Genomic DNA, 16,214 nt, shown 5'->3' on the forward strand with positions numbered 1-16,214 from the left:
GGCGCTGCTGCCGCCATGTCCGAGTGCTCGGCGCTGCAGTTCGTCAGCCCCTACGCCTTCGAGGCGATGCAGAAGGTGGACGTGGTGCGCCTGGCCGCGCTGAGCGACCCCGAGCTGCGGCTGCTGCTGCCCTGCCTAGTGCGCATGGCGCTGTGCGCGCCCGCCGACCAGAGCCAGAGCTGGGCGCAGGACAAGAAGCTGATCCTGCGGCTGCTCTCGGGGGTCGAGGCGGTCAATTCCATCGTGGCGCTGCTGTCCGTGGACTTCCACGCGCTGGAGCAGGACGCCAGCAAGGAGCAGCAGCTCCGGTAACGCAGAGAGCGGGGGTCTGTGGCGGAAGCGCTGTGTGGCTTTTCCAGCTGTTCCAGTTGTTGCAGCTTTTTAAACGCCGGACGGAGCCGGCCATTCGTGTCCCTCGATCCTCTCCTAGGAAAGCGCTGGGGTTTAGCTGTGTGTCCTGGGATCTGTTCCCCACCGTGCTCAGCGGAGGGTGTGGGATGCGCTGCGGGAGCTGCCCCGGCAGGGAAGGGCTGGGGTGGCTCTGTGGGATGAAGGGACAGCTCAGGTGGATGCGCTTTCCTCACTCTTTGTGCTGCTGGGGAATAGAAGCGCTTGAAGTTTTGATAGTGTACTGAATTAGCTTTCTTGTACTGCAATTACAGCAGTCGTTAAAGGATAGAAGAGATCCTTAGGGAACTGCTGCCTTCTTTTAGCTGGAAACATTTCTGTCGTTGCAGAAACGTTTAATGCTTCTTTTGAATTGTGTGCCAGGCACAAGCTGGGAGGTGGCAGCGGAGAAAGCATCTTGGTGTCACAGCTGCAGCACGGGCTGACGCTGGAATTTGAGCACAGTGACTCTCCTCGGCGGCTCCGGCTGGTGCTGAGCGAGTTGCTGGCCATTATGAACAAGGTGAACTTCCCCATAGGTGGATATTTGTGAGTTTTAGGTTGCCCTCTGAACTGGTTGTGTTTCTGGTGCTGCTGGTGGTGTGAGCACTCTTCTCCAGTCCTTACCTGCTTTATCAAGATTCAGAGTCTCAGTCTGATTGAACAGTGGCTTGTGCTTAAACGCTTTGTGACTTCCTAAAGGAAGTCTTTGCTGATGTTATAGAGACTCTCTAATATGCTGTACTCAAACATAATGTGATTTGGTGATCTGTCAGTGCAGAAATAATTTGGAAATGAAGTGATGACTTTTCTCCATCCCATTCTTTCCTCCTACTGCAGTGTGGTATTAGCCATCATATTTCTCTTCCCCCACTTCCTTCCTCACCAAACATTTTATTTTCCTTGTGTAAACTTAGAATGTCAGTGGGCTATTTTTCTTTCTTCTGAAAAGAAGCAATGATACCATCTGTGTTGAAGTATTTCCAGTAGTAAATATTTCTTATTCTGCAAACTTTTCCTGCTTGTTCTGTGTTGATAGCTTTATGTTTTTGGCAGTTTTTAATCTTTTAAACATGCTGAATTTAAAACAGATTTAGACAAATTGCTTCATGAAACCTGTTCACTGATGATAAATGTTGTCTTGCAGGTGTCAGAATCAAATGGTGAGTTTTTCCTCAAATCTTCTGAGCTCTTCGAGAGTCCTGTTTACCTGGAGGAGGCAGCAGATGTTCTCTGCATTTTGCAAGCAGGTGTGTTTCTGTGTTTATGGTGTTTTCTGACCTCTCACAAACGTAACAAAGCAACTTTGGGAGCTGTTGTGGCAGGTGTAAGGTTAATCTAAGCTGTGCAGCTCTTGGAAACAGGGTCTTTGTTTCCCAGTGAAACACTGTGACTTTTAACACCCTCTTTCCATCCAGAGCTGCCATCACTGTTGCCAATAGTGGATGTGGCTGAAGCTCTGCTGCACGTTAAGAATGGAGCCTGGTTCCTCTGCCTGCTGGTGGCCAATGTCCCTGACAGCTTCAACGAGGGTGAGTTACAGCTCCTTCTCCAGCTTTTGGAATGATCTCTACCAGTGTGGTTAATTCTGGGCTGAACCACGAGTTGTACAGGTGTGAACTGCTGGATGCTGCCACCTGAGCATGTTGATTCCCGTTTTTTGCAGCCTGATTGCAGGCCAGGCTCGCTGTGTGTGTCACAGCTTTTCATCGGTAGGGCACTGTTACAAAGGCTGATTGGGCAGGGAGTGGCGGGGGCTCAGAACCTCCTCTATCCCTGCTAACAGTTCTTGTCCCTTCCACTGAGCCATCTGATGAGGTGATAATTTGAATTGGGAAGGGCAGATTTCCTGAGAGCTGCTGTTGGGTCTTTAGTGTGCAGAGGTTTGATTAAGAACGGCGAGCGGCAGGATGAGGAGAGCGTCGGAGGCCGGCGCAGGACCGAAGCTCTTCGGCACCTGTGCAAGATGAACCCTTCCCAAGCCCTGAGGGTCCGGGGCATGGTGGTGAGTCTGTCCTGAGAATCATAATTAAGAACCTTCCTTGAGCTTCAAACCCAACAAAGACGATTGAGCCTGAGTGTTTTATCCAGGTGGAGGAGTGTCACCTGCCAGGTCTTGGTGTGGCTTTGACCTTGGATCACACCAAGAACGAATCCTCAGATGACGGAGTGAGTGATCTGGTGTGTTTTGTGAGTGGTTTGCTGCTTGGAACAAATGCAAAGGTTCGGACGTGGTTTGGAACTTTCATCCGAAATGGACAACAGGTAAGAAAATCTTAGAGTATTCTGCTTTTAAAGAAGTATTTTTGTAGCTTGATTTAACTCTTTTGGACATGTGCTGCGGACTTGTCTGAATGCACATAAATCCAGTTGCACGTCTTGGAGAAACCTTTATAAGGCAACCTCCTCTTATGGGTTCTCCATGAGTAATGTCCCTGAAGGCAGCAGCTATTTGGTTGTTCCCCTGAGAGGTTTTTAGGCATGGAAACCAGGGAATTGTATGTTTGTAATTGTAACTTGCCTGATAAAAATGTTCATTTTCAGTGTTCACAGTGGGAAGATGCTCAGGTGACATAGTTAAAGCTTGGAACTGAAAACTGTATTTAAAAGAAGTAACCCTCTTCCTTTAACTATTATGCTCTTACATAATGCATTGTTTATTGGGCTGAATTTGACATTATTCTCATCTCTTAACCTCTTACACAGAGAAAAAGAGATAACATCAGCTCTGTGCTGTGGCAGATGAGGAGGCAGCTGCTGCTGGAGCTCATGGGGATCCTGCCCACGGTGCGCAGCACCCACATTGTGGAGGAGACCGATGCTGACACGGAGCCCAACGTGTCCGTGTACTCGGGGCTGAAGGAGGAGCATGTGGTGAAGGCCAGCGCCCTGCTGCGGCTCTACTGTGCTCTCATGGGCATTGCTGGCCTCAAGTAAGGAGCCTGCTCGTGCTCTGGGGTTTTGTTCCTGGCTGTCCATTTCAGCAGAGGGTGAGGGCTTTGGGCACTTCTGTCGTAATGCCACTGTGTCCTCAAAACTTGTGGCAGGACTCACCAATTTCAGTCCTCTGTTGCTGTAAAATCACTTCTGCAGGCTTGTTCAGAGAACTCTAAACCCACGTGGTTGGAGCAGTGTGTAGAGTTATCAGCTGTTTTCACTTCTAGGAACTTACATTGTATGGATTTTGAATTTCTATTCCTTTGCTTTCACTTTTTAGAAATTACTTTTTTAGACTTTTTAATGTAGCAACTTTATGCATTGTTAGTTTTAATTTAAGTAGCTTGTACCAATAGGCACAGTTATATCCTGGGGAAGTTTTCTCACTGTTGTCTCAAGTTCAGAGCAAATTACCACTTTGCCAGATTGAATAACAGGGAAAATTCAATCTTTAACCATTGTGATAGACTGGAAATCTCTTCCCTGTTAAATCCCCAGCTTTGTTTTGTTCTCTGTCCTGCTCAGGCCCACGGATGAGGAAGCTGAGCAGCTCCTGCAGCTGATGACGAGCCGCCCTCCTGCGACCCCGGCCGGTGTCCGCTTCGTGTCCCTGTCCTTCTGCATGCTCCTGGCCTTCTCCACTCTGGTCAGGTACTCTCAAAACAGGGGGAGCTTTGGAAGATCTGACTGGTTTAGCACCATTAAGGCAATGCCCTTCCCAGAGCTGCATGGTTTTTTTCCCTCCTAATGCTTTCTAAAATCTCCATACGTTGATGGAAGGAATTTGTCTCACTCTGTGGGGTGTGAATGGATATTTCACTCTTGTTTTATACCGAGTCTGTTGAGAGGTGAGCAGTGGCATGAGCTTAGTGTGAGTGGTTTTTTGAAGGCTGAAGTAAGCCTGACTTGTTCACTTTTCCATGGAACAGGTTCATGGCTAAGTTCCTTAGAGAGAAGCAGTGCAGATAATTCAGGGGTGTAGCTTTCTGTTGGGTGCATTCCAAAAAGGAAATTGCCTGGCAGTTGGACTGGCCTTTGTGCCAAATATCACTTCTTATCAGCAGTTGGATGCTGAAGTGAAAGTGACAAAAAATCTCCCGGTGTAAGATTCCTCAAACAGTGGCGTTTCTGCAAGTGATAGTAAAACTAGCACTAATTTTCTGGGAAAAGGATCTGTTATGGGTTTTCTTTGTGCAGCACCCCAGAACAGGAGCAACTCATGGTGATGTGGCTCAGTTGGATGATAAAGGAAGAAGCCTACTTTGAAAGGTGAGAGCAGGCTGGATTTCTTTTAATGATTCCAGTAATATCACATTTATATATGTCCTATTTACTGATGTCCTGTATTTCTTCCTCTTTGTTATCATCAGCATTTCTGGTGTGTCTGCTTCCTTTGGAGAGATGCTCCTCTTGGTAGCCATGTATTTCCACAGCAACCAGCTCAGTGCCATCATTGATTTGGTCTGCTCCACCTTGGGGATGAAGGTAAATCCTAAACTATTTCTAGCCTGTACAGTTGTCTGTTAAAATCTGATTTTTTACTGGGTTTTGGTACTTTGATATTTACTTTACTTTTGACATAAAGAACTTTGTTTTTGCTAATATACCTAAAGTAAATATAAGCTGAAATGTGAGTAATAATTCACCTGGAAGAACAGTGAAATGTGCTTAGCTCTTGATACAGAGGAATGTGGTGATAAAAGAATCTTCAGAAAGTGATGCCCTGTTGAAATCATTATTTCCAAGAAATGAGCTTTTTAGAAGACTAACTGAAGTGTTTTCCAAATTGAGCTGCAAAGTTTTTATTTTAAATAGTTAAAAGAAATATCTATACATGTAAAAAATTAATTTCAGTGAATTACTAAAGGAGATTTGCCAACAATTCACTATTGTGAAACAGTGTCTCACCAGATGTAACAGCTGGGGAGGGAGTTTTTAGGACAAGGAAGATGTGGGGTGATTGACTTGTGACACTGGAAAATATTTCTGTTTGACATTTGGTACAGATGTGAATTGACTGGGAAACCAGGAAAACAGACAAAATTTAAAAGGCTAAAAGTTAACAGTTTCTAAAATAAACTTGCAGTCCTTAGTTATAAGAAAGATAGAACTTGCAATTCTAAGTACTTTCTTCTGAATTTCAGATTGTTATTAAGCCCAGCTCACTGAGCAGAATGAAGACAATCTTCACACAGGAGATTTTCACTGAACAGGTATTTTCAACCTAGGGATTTTTTTCCCCCTTTTGCCCTTTCCTTTCCGTTTGGGGTATTCCCCAGAAATAAGGAGATGCCAGTCAGGGCTGTGGCTGTGTGACTTTGTCACACTTGTGCCTTGTGCTAAGTGGTTTTTCTGTTCATTGTCTCTTCCCTTCAGGTGGTTACAGCCCACGCTGTCCGTGTGCCTGTGACAGGCAACCTCAGTGCCAACATCACTGGCTTTTTACCTATTCACTGCATTTACCAGCTCTTAAAGAGTCGTTCCTTCACCAAGCACAAAGTATCCATTAAGGTACCACCTTTGTTTTGTTTCTGTTCATAATTCTGAATGCTGATGAGGTTTTGCAGGCTGGTTGACTTATAGGAGCAGAATTCTTGATGACTCTTGTACCTTCCTACCATGTAATTTAAGAATGAACTGTGATTTAAGTTAAGGTGCCCATTTTTTGCCTGCAATCCAGAGACCACTGCTTAATGAAGATAAAAATAATAAGTCTCTCTCCCCCATCTGTGCTTAATCGTAGTCAGAACGATTTTCCAGCCAGGACAAGTTCTATTTGTGAATCAGGGTCCAGGATACAGAGTTTATGACCAATTCAGAACTGGTGTTGCACTTTCCAAAGTCAAAGCCTCTGCTTGTGTCATGGGCTGTTCTCTTGTAGGACTGGATCTATCGGCAGCTCTGTGAAACCACCACGCCGCTGCACCCTCAGCTGCTGCCCCTCATTGATGTCTACATTAACTCCATCCTCACTCCTGCATCTAAATCCAACCCAGAGGCCACCAACCAGCCTGTCACAGAGCAGGAGATCCTGAATGTTTTCCAAGGACTCTCTGGGGTAATCATCTTGTTTGGATCTTTCTTGTACTTGATGGGGACGTGGTTCAGGATTTTGTGTTTGTGTTAAGTTGCTTCACTTTCTGCTTTCACTGCCTGTAAACTCCCTCCTGCTATGGTGACAGTCATGTGTTTCAAGTGAATCTTCTTACTCAGATATTCATCATATTTTTGGGTAAATCCAAATTTTTCTTCTCAAGAAGCAGGAATGCAGCCTGACCTTTGTGTGTGGTTTATGTGCAGGGAGAAAACACTCGTTCCACCCAGCGCTTCAGCATCACCACACAACTGCTCGTCCTCTACTATGTCCTGTCCTATGAAGAGGCACTGCTGGCCAACACAAAGATTCTAGGTAAATTGAGAGCATCAGGGGGAAGCAGACTAACTGAAAATTAGCTGTAAAGAGGGGAAGAATTCATGCTGCTGTCAGATTCGAGCAGAGCATAGAAAGTGTTTGCAGTAAATAAACACAGTAAATTGCTGTAGAGATTCAGGACATAAAGTTCCTGCTAGAACTCTCTAGTGGAGTAATTTGTTTTACACGTTAAAAGAGGTCCAAACTGAGTTACAAGAAATATTTATGAGCATCTAAGGAATGCAATAACAATTAACAAAGATTTCATAATTATTTGAGATCTTCATTTATTCACATGCGTCATCAAACATGCACACACTTTTCTTTGAGTTGGCAATTTTATAGTTGGTAATACTTAATGATCCCATTTTTACCTTTGAAATGAAGACTTTAAATCAGTTCTAAAAGACTGTTGTGCATTTTATTGATGAAATTAAACTTCAGTGAAAATCCAGTGTTTATACCTGGTGTGTGTTTTTACCAGCCCTTTTTAAGGTGCAAAACTTCCAGTATTCTTCAGTCTTTTTTCTTCATGCTAATCAAGGAAGTCTGAAATACTATAAAGTCGATTACAGTTCTTTGATATTTTCTTGATTTTACCTGGATAATATAGAGACAAGTGCTTCACATTTTCCTTATTAATCCAGTTGGGGAAATGCTGTTTTTTAGCTGTAACTGCTACATGTGGTTTCTTGTCCTGTTCCCTTGTAGCTGCAATGCAGAGAAAACCCAAGTCCTACTCTTCAGCACTGATGGATCAGATTCCAATCAAGTACCTCATCCGGCAGGCACAGGGGCTGCAGCAGGAACTGGGAGGTAAAAACGTGTCTGAGGGTCTAAAGTGCATGAAAAGGAAGGCTGAGTGTTCTCAGCTCAGTGGCTGTTGCTTTTTTCATAGCTTGCTTTCCTTTTTCTTGCTTTTAAAATCTGTCAGGAGTAGCTATTGAGATTGCAGAGATGTTTGAAGAGTCACAGTGAAAGTGTGAGGAAAGCAGTTTCTTTTAGAGTAGGTCTTAGTGCAGGTCTTAGTTTTAGTGCAGGAATTACTTGAGAATGTTGAATATTCCAGGCTGAGTTTAGCAGTTACTTTCCAAAGGGTAACTTTTCCTTTCTGTTGGAGTATCAGGCTGTGAAGGTGCACCTCACAGAGCTGCTGGCCAGCCATTCAGTTCAGGGGTTGAAATAAAAGGCACAGATGTGTTCAGGTGACAGATGCAGCTGCTCAAATCTGAGCTGTGAATGTCCCTGATGTCCCCAAGGGTTGCACTCTGCCCTGCTGAGGCTCCTGGCCACCAACTACCCCCACCTGTGCATCGTGGACGATTGGATCTGCGAGGAGCAGATCACCGGCACCGACGCCCTGCTCAGGAGGATGCTCCTCACCAACATGGCCAAGAACCACTCTCCCAAACAGCTCCAAGAAGGTAAGGAACTTCATTCCAAGTAAATTCTTTCCAAATGGATTGGAATATGGTAGATTTGGAAGTGTGTGATTGTATTTCATTTGTATAACCAAAATGCTTCAGTGCTTCAAATGTCAGAAGTCCGGCTGTACCAAGGTCCTGTTGTTTCTGTTTTGTCAGCCTTTTCCATGCTGCCTGGAAATCACACCCAGCTGATGCAGATCCTGGAACATTTGACCCTTCTCTCAGCTGGAGAATTGATCCCCTATGCGGAGGTGTTGACCTCAAACATGAATCTTTTGCTGGAAGCTGGAGTCCCTCGGGGAATTCTGCAGGCTGTCAATAAACTCTGGATGGTTCTGAACACTGTCATGCCCAGGAGGTATCAAGGCTCAAAATACTGTTTGGTTTCTTGGTGCACATAGGTGGGAGGCCACTTTTTCTTTTAAAAATAATAACACAATGCCTTTAGCTGGGAGATTGGAGGCTGTGACTGAATAGAATGTGTTGGAGCTGCATTTTTTTAGTTGATATTTTGAACCTTTGCATTTAAAAGGAAGGTGGTTCTTGTTCTCAAGGGAAAGGAAGTCTTCAGTTGAAAATAAAGGAGTATGGTTTTATAGTGTCCATTGTTTGTGCTGAATTACTGATGGAACAGGAGTTCACTTTGGTGAGAAAATGCCTTTGTTTATGAAGTGGATACTCTAGTGCAGTGAAAACTGCTCTAAGTCCAGGGATTGTAAGTTAACTGCACCTTGGTTAAATTCAAGAGCTGCAAATGGAGTTTTTGCTACTTGATAGGCCTAGAAAAGTATGGCTGAGTGACCAAATGCTTAGAGACCCCCTTCTCTTACACAAATTTTCTATTAAAAAAAAAAAAACATAAAAATATTCTCATTTTAGGTTGTGGGTGATGACTGTTAATGCCCTGCAGCCTTCAGCAAAAATAGTGCGCCAGCAGAAATACACTCAGAATGATCTGATGATTGATCCCCTGATTGTACTGAGGTGTGACCAGAGAGTGCACAGGTGAGTGTCTGTGCTGCTGCACAGTGAATGCTTAACACTTTCAACACTTCAGAACATCTTTTCAAACTCATCACAGGAGCATCTGTGTTGTTTTGAGCTTGGCCTGAGAACTGTGGAGCTGCTGTTCCAGCATTTCATCCTGTCCAGCTGTGTTTTCAGAACTTTGGGATTTGCACGTGGCTCATCCATTTTGGATTTGGTTGTGTGAAATGGTGATGAGCAGGCTTTGCAGAGTGTTGGAAATGGCTGCTGCCACGTGGTGGTGGGTGAGGTTTAGCTGTAGCATCCTTCCAGCTCTTGTGCCTGTGGGTTACTCCATCCTTTTGGGCGACAGTTTCTGCCACTGGGTGCTGCTGACGGATGTGACAGAGGCAGATTTGCTTCATTTCCCAAGGGAGTCTTTGCAGTACTTGGAAATTGGTTCTTCCAGATGTCCGTGATGCCAGAGGAGGAGCTGTGGTGCTGCAGCCTTTGAGGGTGCTTTTAGTTTGTTCATGGTTCTGAAATGTCTTTGTTTTACTGTGTTCCCATCTCAGGAGTCCTCCTCTGATGGATATCATTTTGCACATGTTGAATGGATATCTTCTTGCTTCCAAAGCTTACCTTAATGCTCACCTGAAGGAAACAGCAGAGCAGGACATGAGGCCATCCCAAAACAATGCAATGGGTCCAGAGGCCCCAGAAGTTACAAGGGAAGAGTTAAAAAATGCTTTGCTTGCTGCTCAGGTAAGAGGGAAGAAATGGATATTCCACAATGTGAGGAAAAACAGTGATGAAAGAAATGCAGAAACAGGAAATTAAAAAATGAGGCCTTTTAATTTTTTTTTTAATCAAATTCTTTTACCACGGAAAAGAAAACAGCCTCTGTATTCAGATGATTAAATATTTTCTTTTTGCTAGTCTGAAGCATTGTGCTGATTTACTGCTTTGATAGTGGTTGTTCTGTCAGAACAGACGAGTTCTGCTCACCAGCCCTTTTGCCTTGTTGCTTGTGTGATCCAGAGGCTGTTTCTGTGGTTGGATTTGGAGCAGTAAAACAAAAAATAAATGTGACAGACCCATGCCTGATCATCTGAAAGGTGTTTCAGAGAAGCAGCCAGCACTGGAAAATGGCAGAGGCTGAAGGATGGTTCATTTCTTAGCGTGACATTATGGAAATTCTTAAGTAATCCTGTTCCACAGACATCTCTTCATCCCTCTGTCTGGAATAATGTTACATAGGGAGTTCCTATTATAATATGATTTTTTAGTTAATAGGAAGTTTTATATTTAAATGAGCAGGAGATGAATATTGTGAATTACATGGCTCTGTGCATATTTTGTCTGCTCTGGATGCTTTAAGGGACCACTGGATATTTATTTTGAAGCAATATGAGATTCCACTGAATTTACTCTTGTCATCTGTGATTATGATATTTTGTTAAGATTTAGCCTTTTTGTTTCTTTGTATTTTGATTGAGACAAAGTGGTGAAGTTTTTTTAATGGTCTAGAGGATTTGTGATTCTTGAGCTGAGTCATTTTCATTCTGTACTTTAAAAAATCTACAGGTAGAAATATTAATCCCATGATGATCTTCCATTTCTTAAATTATCCTTATTTTGCATTTGATTAGTTTTATCTCACTGGGGGTTTTTAAGCATCTTCTGTGGCTTTTCTCCCCAGGACAGTGCTGCTGTGCAGATCCTTCTGGAGATCTGCTTGCCTACAGAAGAGGAGAAGGGCCAGAGCAGCAGTGCCCATGGTGTGCTGAGGGATGTGCAGAGCCCCCAGAGCCCGCAGGGCACTGAGGCCGAGGAGGAGGAGGAGGAAGAGGAGGAGGAGCAGAGTTTGCTGTGCAACCTGCGGGAGGTGCAGTGCCTCATCTGCTGCCTGCTGCACCAGATGTACATTGCTGACCCCAACATCGTCAAACTCGTGCATTTCCAGGTCAGCTCTGCCCTGCCTGAGCTCTCCCCTGGTGTGTCAGGCTGGCAAGGAGCCAAGGGGAGAGGTCAGGGGCTGCTGGGTGTTCCTCAGAAATGATAACAGCCCCCTTCCCTCCTTCTGTCTCCTCCCATTTGTAGAGCTCACACTTCCTCCCTATTTCAGTGCTTGGTCTCTTGGTTGTGGTGAGACTCTGCCTGTTCATCATGAAACCCCCCCTTTGTGCCTCTGCCCTTTTCAGTTTGTCCATCTAGGCCAAGGAAAACTGTCCTAATCACCTTGTAATTACTCATTCCACATCTTTTGTGGGTTACTTTTTTCTGGATGTGTTTTTAAATTAATATTCCCATTATTCAAAACTGGCTTCAAATGTAAACATCTCCTTATCTTTCCTTTTTTTTGGGCACATTTTATCTCTTTAGAGTGGAAGGAGAAAGGTTGGCCCTGCAAAAGCAGCTGAGCACCTTCAAAAGAAAAAAAAAAAAAACAGACGAGGGGGAAGATCAGTAATTTCTAAAATACAAATGTCTTTTTAATGCATATTAAATTGCTCCTTGCCAGATGGCAGACTCTTTACAAGGAGTTAATTTGCCTTGACCTGGAACTGATTAAATGATAAAAAGTCATTATGGGGCAGTTGTGAAATGAGCAGATTGGGGCTGATGGTGAAATTTGGAACACAGGAAAGACACAGAAGGAAAAGGTCACTGCAGTCTGCTTTCCTTTGGGGAGTGGAGGGAGAGCTTCCATGCAAATAAATCATTGAATATTGATGGTAAAGAACTGATCCACACCCTGGGTTTGTACCCAGTCTGCCTCTTGTTGCCTTGGCATTACAGGCCTGCTGCAAACTCTGGACAAAAGGGAGTTATAAATACATTCATTTTGAAACAAAGCATTAACACAGGTGTAATTTAAAATCTGAGTTGAAGCAGAATTTTTAAAACACACCTGTGGCACATTGACAGCCCTCTTTTCTTAATCCCACAGGGTTATCCATGTGAACTTCTGGCACTGACAGTGGCTGGGATCCCATCCATGCACATCTGTCTGGATTTCATTCCTGAGCTCATTGCCCAGCCTGAACTGGAAAAACAGGTACTGTGCAGTCCCCTGGCTGGGGAATCACTGTGGGTCCTAACCCTGATTAGTTACTGGCTGAGAGGGGAGAATAAAACAGCCACTAAAAACATCCTGTTCTAACTTGCCTGGGGATATTCAGGAAATATTTGTACACTTTTACATTAAATAAAAGGCCTGGCATTGAAAGCAACTGGAATTTGTTGGGCTAAAGATTCCCTGTTTCTGTATCAAACCAACTTTGTAGTTGCTCTTATTTAATCCTTTCTAGTATTAAGTGACTGCTGATAACTGAGATTAAAACTAGAATGGATCAGACCTAAATATCTTCTGCAAGGCTTGTGTTGCTTTATTGCTCATCATTAATGTTGAAGCAATAGTGTCTGGGGGAGATTTTGAAACACTTTGGTTCATGTTAAACATGTGTGGGTTATTTTTCTTCATACCAGCAGAAAAATAATCATAATAACTCTTGTTAAGGCTTCAATTGGCTTCCTTCATGGTAAAGCAGGGAATATTAACTTACTGTTAAGTGTGCTGAAGGGCTTTGGATAGAAGTTGTAAGCCATCCTGTAACTTCACTGCTTTTCTCTCCTTTGGCAGATCTTTGCCATCCAGTTGCTCTCCTACCTGTGTATCCAGTATGCCCTGCCCAAATCCCTCAGCGTGGCTCGTTTGGCCATCAACGTCATGGGGACCCTGCTCACAGGTACCACCCCAGCCACCCCGAAATCCACTGCTGGGGGAGCCAGGAGGATTTCTCTAGGCTGAATGCAGTTTTGTCTGTCTAATTGCTATTGTAAAAGTAACAGTTTTTGATTGGATTTTATAATAATTGATTTTTACTTCTGCATTTCCTCCTCCTTGGCAGTTCTGACCCAGTCCAAGCGTTACACGTTTTTCATGCCCACCCTGCCCTGCCTGGTGTCCTTCTGCCAAGCCTTTCCTCCCCTCTATGAGGACATCATGTCCCTGCTGATCCAAATTGGACAAGTTTGTGCCTCTGATGTTGCTACACAGACTCGAGACTTCGACCCCATCATCACCCGTAAGTCAAGGACTTAGCACCCCAAAGGGGCCAGGCACAGGGAAAGGAGACAGAAATGTTGTGGTGTTGTGATAATTTACTTCATTACCTACTTAATTTACTTAATTATTTACTCAAATGTCGTGGTGTTGTGATAATTTACTTGTGAGGAGTTTTGGAAGGAAATTGAGATGGGACTTTTGAATTGGTTTTGATGATGTGGTTTATTTTTTTTATCTTTTATATAGGTAGGAAGGGTGAGTTTGGTTTATATCATTGTAGTTTGGTTTAGAACGCCACAAAACCTTTAGTTACAAGACTTTTTAAGGAGTTATTGATTAATAAAATATTGTTAATAAGGACATTTATATTTTTGACTCCATCTTTAAGTGTTTCATCTTATGGACTCAGTGTAAGTTTTCTTTAGCTAATTCTGATAGATAAACTTAGAGTACTGCATTTTAAACTTCTTGTTTGCTTTTGTAGCTACTTTTATTTTTTCTGTATTTTAAACTTTAAAACTGATATTTTTTTTTTTACTTAATTTCACGTGGTTTTGCTGTAAACTCTAAATTTATATTCTTGCTTCTAGTATTTTAAGTTTGGAAGCTTTTTCTAAAGTTTCAGATCGAATCTTGCATTTAATTCTCAACTTTAGCTTACAAGCCTGAAGTTCTAAGAGTATTTCAGATTCTGACATGGTGTCTCTGGAAATAACCTGTGGTGAAGCATGGGATTATGCTGGCTCAGCTTTGCAATCTCATATTTGTGTAATGGCTGGAAATAACAATTCTCAATATTTATTTTGCTTCTCCTGCTGCATTTTCTAGGTCTCCAGCAGCTGAAGGAGAAGCCACACGATTTCTCAGGGCTCTGTAAAGATTCCTCCAGCAAAAGCTGCTCCAGGGACACTGCAAGGCCAGACCCTGATGTTCAGCTGTGCCAGTGTGTGGAAAACACCATCATCGAAATAATTAACATGAGTGTCAGTGGAATTTAGGGGAAAAAAACTCCAGGGAAGTTGTCCTGTAGCTTTTCCCTCTCTTTATGGTGCCTAAATTTGGAAAAAGCTGTGAAAGTGGACTGAGGAGCTGGAGCAAAGTCCTCATTTTTCATTCATTGATTCAGTCACGGCTGAGAAGAAAATCCCTTCAAGAGGATTTAGTGAGAACTTGTGAGGCTTGAAGGGATCAGTAAATAATTTCCAGGGAAACAGTGATTTTCAGGCTTGCTCAGCTCCTGAAGTGGCACAGCAACACACCTGAAAGGGTTTTGTAACACTGAAAAGTGAATATTTATTTTGTTGGGCAAACAGCAAAATGATGTGTGAAAAAAAAAAATGGAAGTTTGCTTGAGGTAAATGAGCTGCTGCTCCAGGGCCTTGAAGAGCAAGTTGGAATAAAATACTCCAAGGAATACTTGAAAAAGTGGTGTCAAAAACTTGCACCATCACCCTGAGTTCTCAGAAAATTAGAAAATGTATTTGTGTGTCAAACCATTGCTCAAAGCTTGAGTTCATGAAATCAGGAACTTAATTCAAAGATCAACCAGGCTTCACTGAGAGTTTGAAACTGCTCTAAAAGTTTCCTTAAAAAAAAAAAAAAAGTGCTGATAGTAAAAATGAGCCATATACATGAGATTTTTAAAGAATACAGCTCAGATGGTTTTGTGGTTTTTAACTTTTAAAAAAAGAGATGAAAAAGACTTGAGGAAATGAGTGCAGAGGTATCTTGAGCTGCCATCAGGATAAGATAAAAAAGAGAAATGGATGCTGAGGGTGGCTGTGCAGAGGAGCAGGGAGAGGAGGGACAAGCAATTCCAAGGCCAAATCCTTTCTGCTCCATCATGGAGTTGGTTGTTTTGTGTACAAGGCTGGAATTCCCCCATGGAAGTGTGGGAAGCCCCCGTGGGTTTGTGTTCCAGGATTCCTGCTGTAACACCCCAGTCGCCATCTGCCTGCCCAGTGTATTTTTGTCATCTTTATGTAAATTATGTAAATAATCGAAATGTATGTATTTTTTTTCTCCTCGGTTCCAAGTGTAATTTTATATCCTGTAGTGGTATTTAAATTAAAAAAAAAAACAAAACAAAAAAACCCAGTGTGACTGGAGTTCAAAGGGGGTGTTCTGTTTTGCTTTTTAAGTTTCCAGGTTCATCCCAAATTTCACCTGAGGGAAACACCTGGGGGCACAGTCACCTGACAAGAACAGGAGCTGTGTGTGGCAGTAGTGAAAAGACACTGACTTTCCAAAAACTATTAATTTTTCCATGGTGTTTTCTCTGCACTCTGCTTAAAACAAGGAGAGTAATAATAGTAATAATAATACCCAGTACTAATAGGCAATTCATATAAAATATTATAAAAATAATAAATATTAAAACAAAATAAAAGAATAAGAAATATATTAGTCGTAATACTAATTATAAAGGCAAATAATAATAATAATAAGTAGTAGTTGAGTATTTCACAAAAAGCGCGGTTGCCTAGCAACGCGTACAACCCGGAAGCCAACGAGGCGCCCTGTGATTGGCTGTCGGCGCGCAGAGGTGATGGCGGGAGCATCCCAGTGTGCGCTGTGCTGATTGGCGGCGCGCGGCCCTTTCCTGTCAGCTGATTGGCTGGGGCGGAGGCGGGAAGGACGGAGGCGCTGAGGGGCCGCAGGTGCGGGGCCGTGAGGGGCGCGGGGGAAGCGGCTGCCGGCGCCTCCGCCTCGCCGAGCACACAGAGGAAGCGAACGCCCAGGTGCTGCTCTGTGGGCTGGGCTGGGGCGGCCCCACCGCTTCCTGAGCGCTCGGGCAGCAAAGCGGCTCTGCCCGGCTCGAGATGTCGCTGGGGGTAGTGCCTGGTGGCTCTGGTCACACCACAAAGGGTGTCCCGGGCCCTCCTTCCTCCTCCTCAGGGGCAAAGCTCGTGGGGAGTTGTGCTCCTCTAAGTGAATGGGTTGGGGAAAAGCCTTGGAGTGAGGTGGCCTTTCCTTCTGGAAGGATGGGTTGGATATAAACTCATGTCAGCCG

At 43.7% G+C, this 16,214-nt stretch overlaps 2 protein-coding genes across 3 annotated transcripts in view; both read left to right on the top strand.

The window, feature by feature from the left end:
• On the top strand, positions 1-15,273 carry INTS2 (integrator complex subunit 2). 2 transcript variants are annotated; one of them, XM_053995748.1, is made up of 24 exons: positions 1-308; positions 772-910; positions 1,535-1,637; positions 1,806-1,919; positions 2,262-2,392; positions 2,479-2,652; positions 3,094-3,320; positions 3,850-3,975; positions 4,522-4,593; positions 4,695-4,809; positions 5,469-5,537; positions 5,701-5,835; positions 6,206-6,382; positions 6,625-6,733; positions 7,448-7,552; positions 7,996-8,160; positions 8,320-8,521; positions 9,043-9,168; positions 9,705-9,894; positions 10,832-11,095; positions 12,083-12,190; positions 12,776-12,881; positions 13,044-13,220; positions 14,030-15,273. In XM_053995748.1, the coding sequence occupies exons 1-24, from the start codon at positions 16-18 to the stop codon at positions 14,197-14,199; spliced, it is 3,597 nt and encodes a 1,198-aa protein (XP_053851723.1). In that variant the 5' UTR covers positions 1-15; the 3' UTR covers positions 14,200-15,273. The 2 variants fall into 2 exon arrangements, with proteins under 2 accessions (XP_053851723.1, XP_053851724.1); XM_053995749.1 differs by having other exon boundaries at positions 3,130-3,320.
• Positions 15,274-15,937: 664 nt separating this feature from the next.
• BRIP1 (BRCA1 interacting helicase 1) overlaps positions 15,938-16,214 on the top strand; it is a 78,799-nt gene continuing 78,522 nt past the window's right edge. Inside the window, exon 1 of the mRNA XM_053995707.1 lies at positions 15,938-15,942. The gene's annotated coding sequence lies outside the window, so the exon portion shown is untranslated. The remainder of the gene's footprint in view (positions 15,943-16,214) is intronic.

Source organism: Vidua macroura, chromosome 20, assembly GCF_024509145.1.
Source record: "Vidua macroura isolate BioBank_ID:100142 chromosome 20, ASM2450914v1, whole genome shotgun sequence".
Taxonomy (NCBI): Eukaryota; Metazoa; Chordata; class Aves; order Passeriformes; family Viduidae; genus Vidua; species Vidua macroura.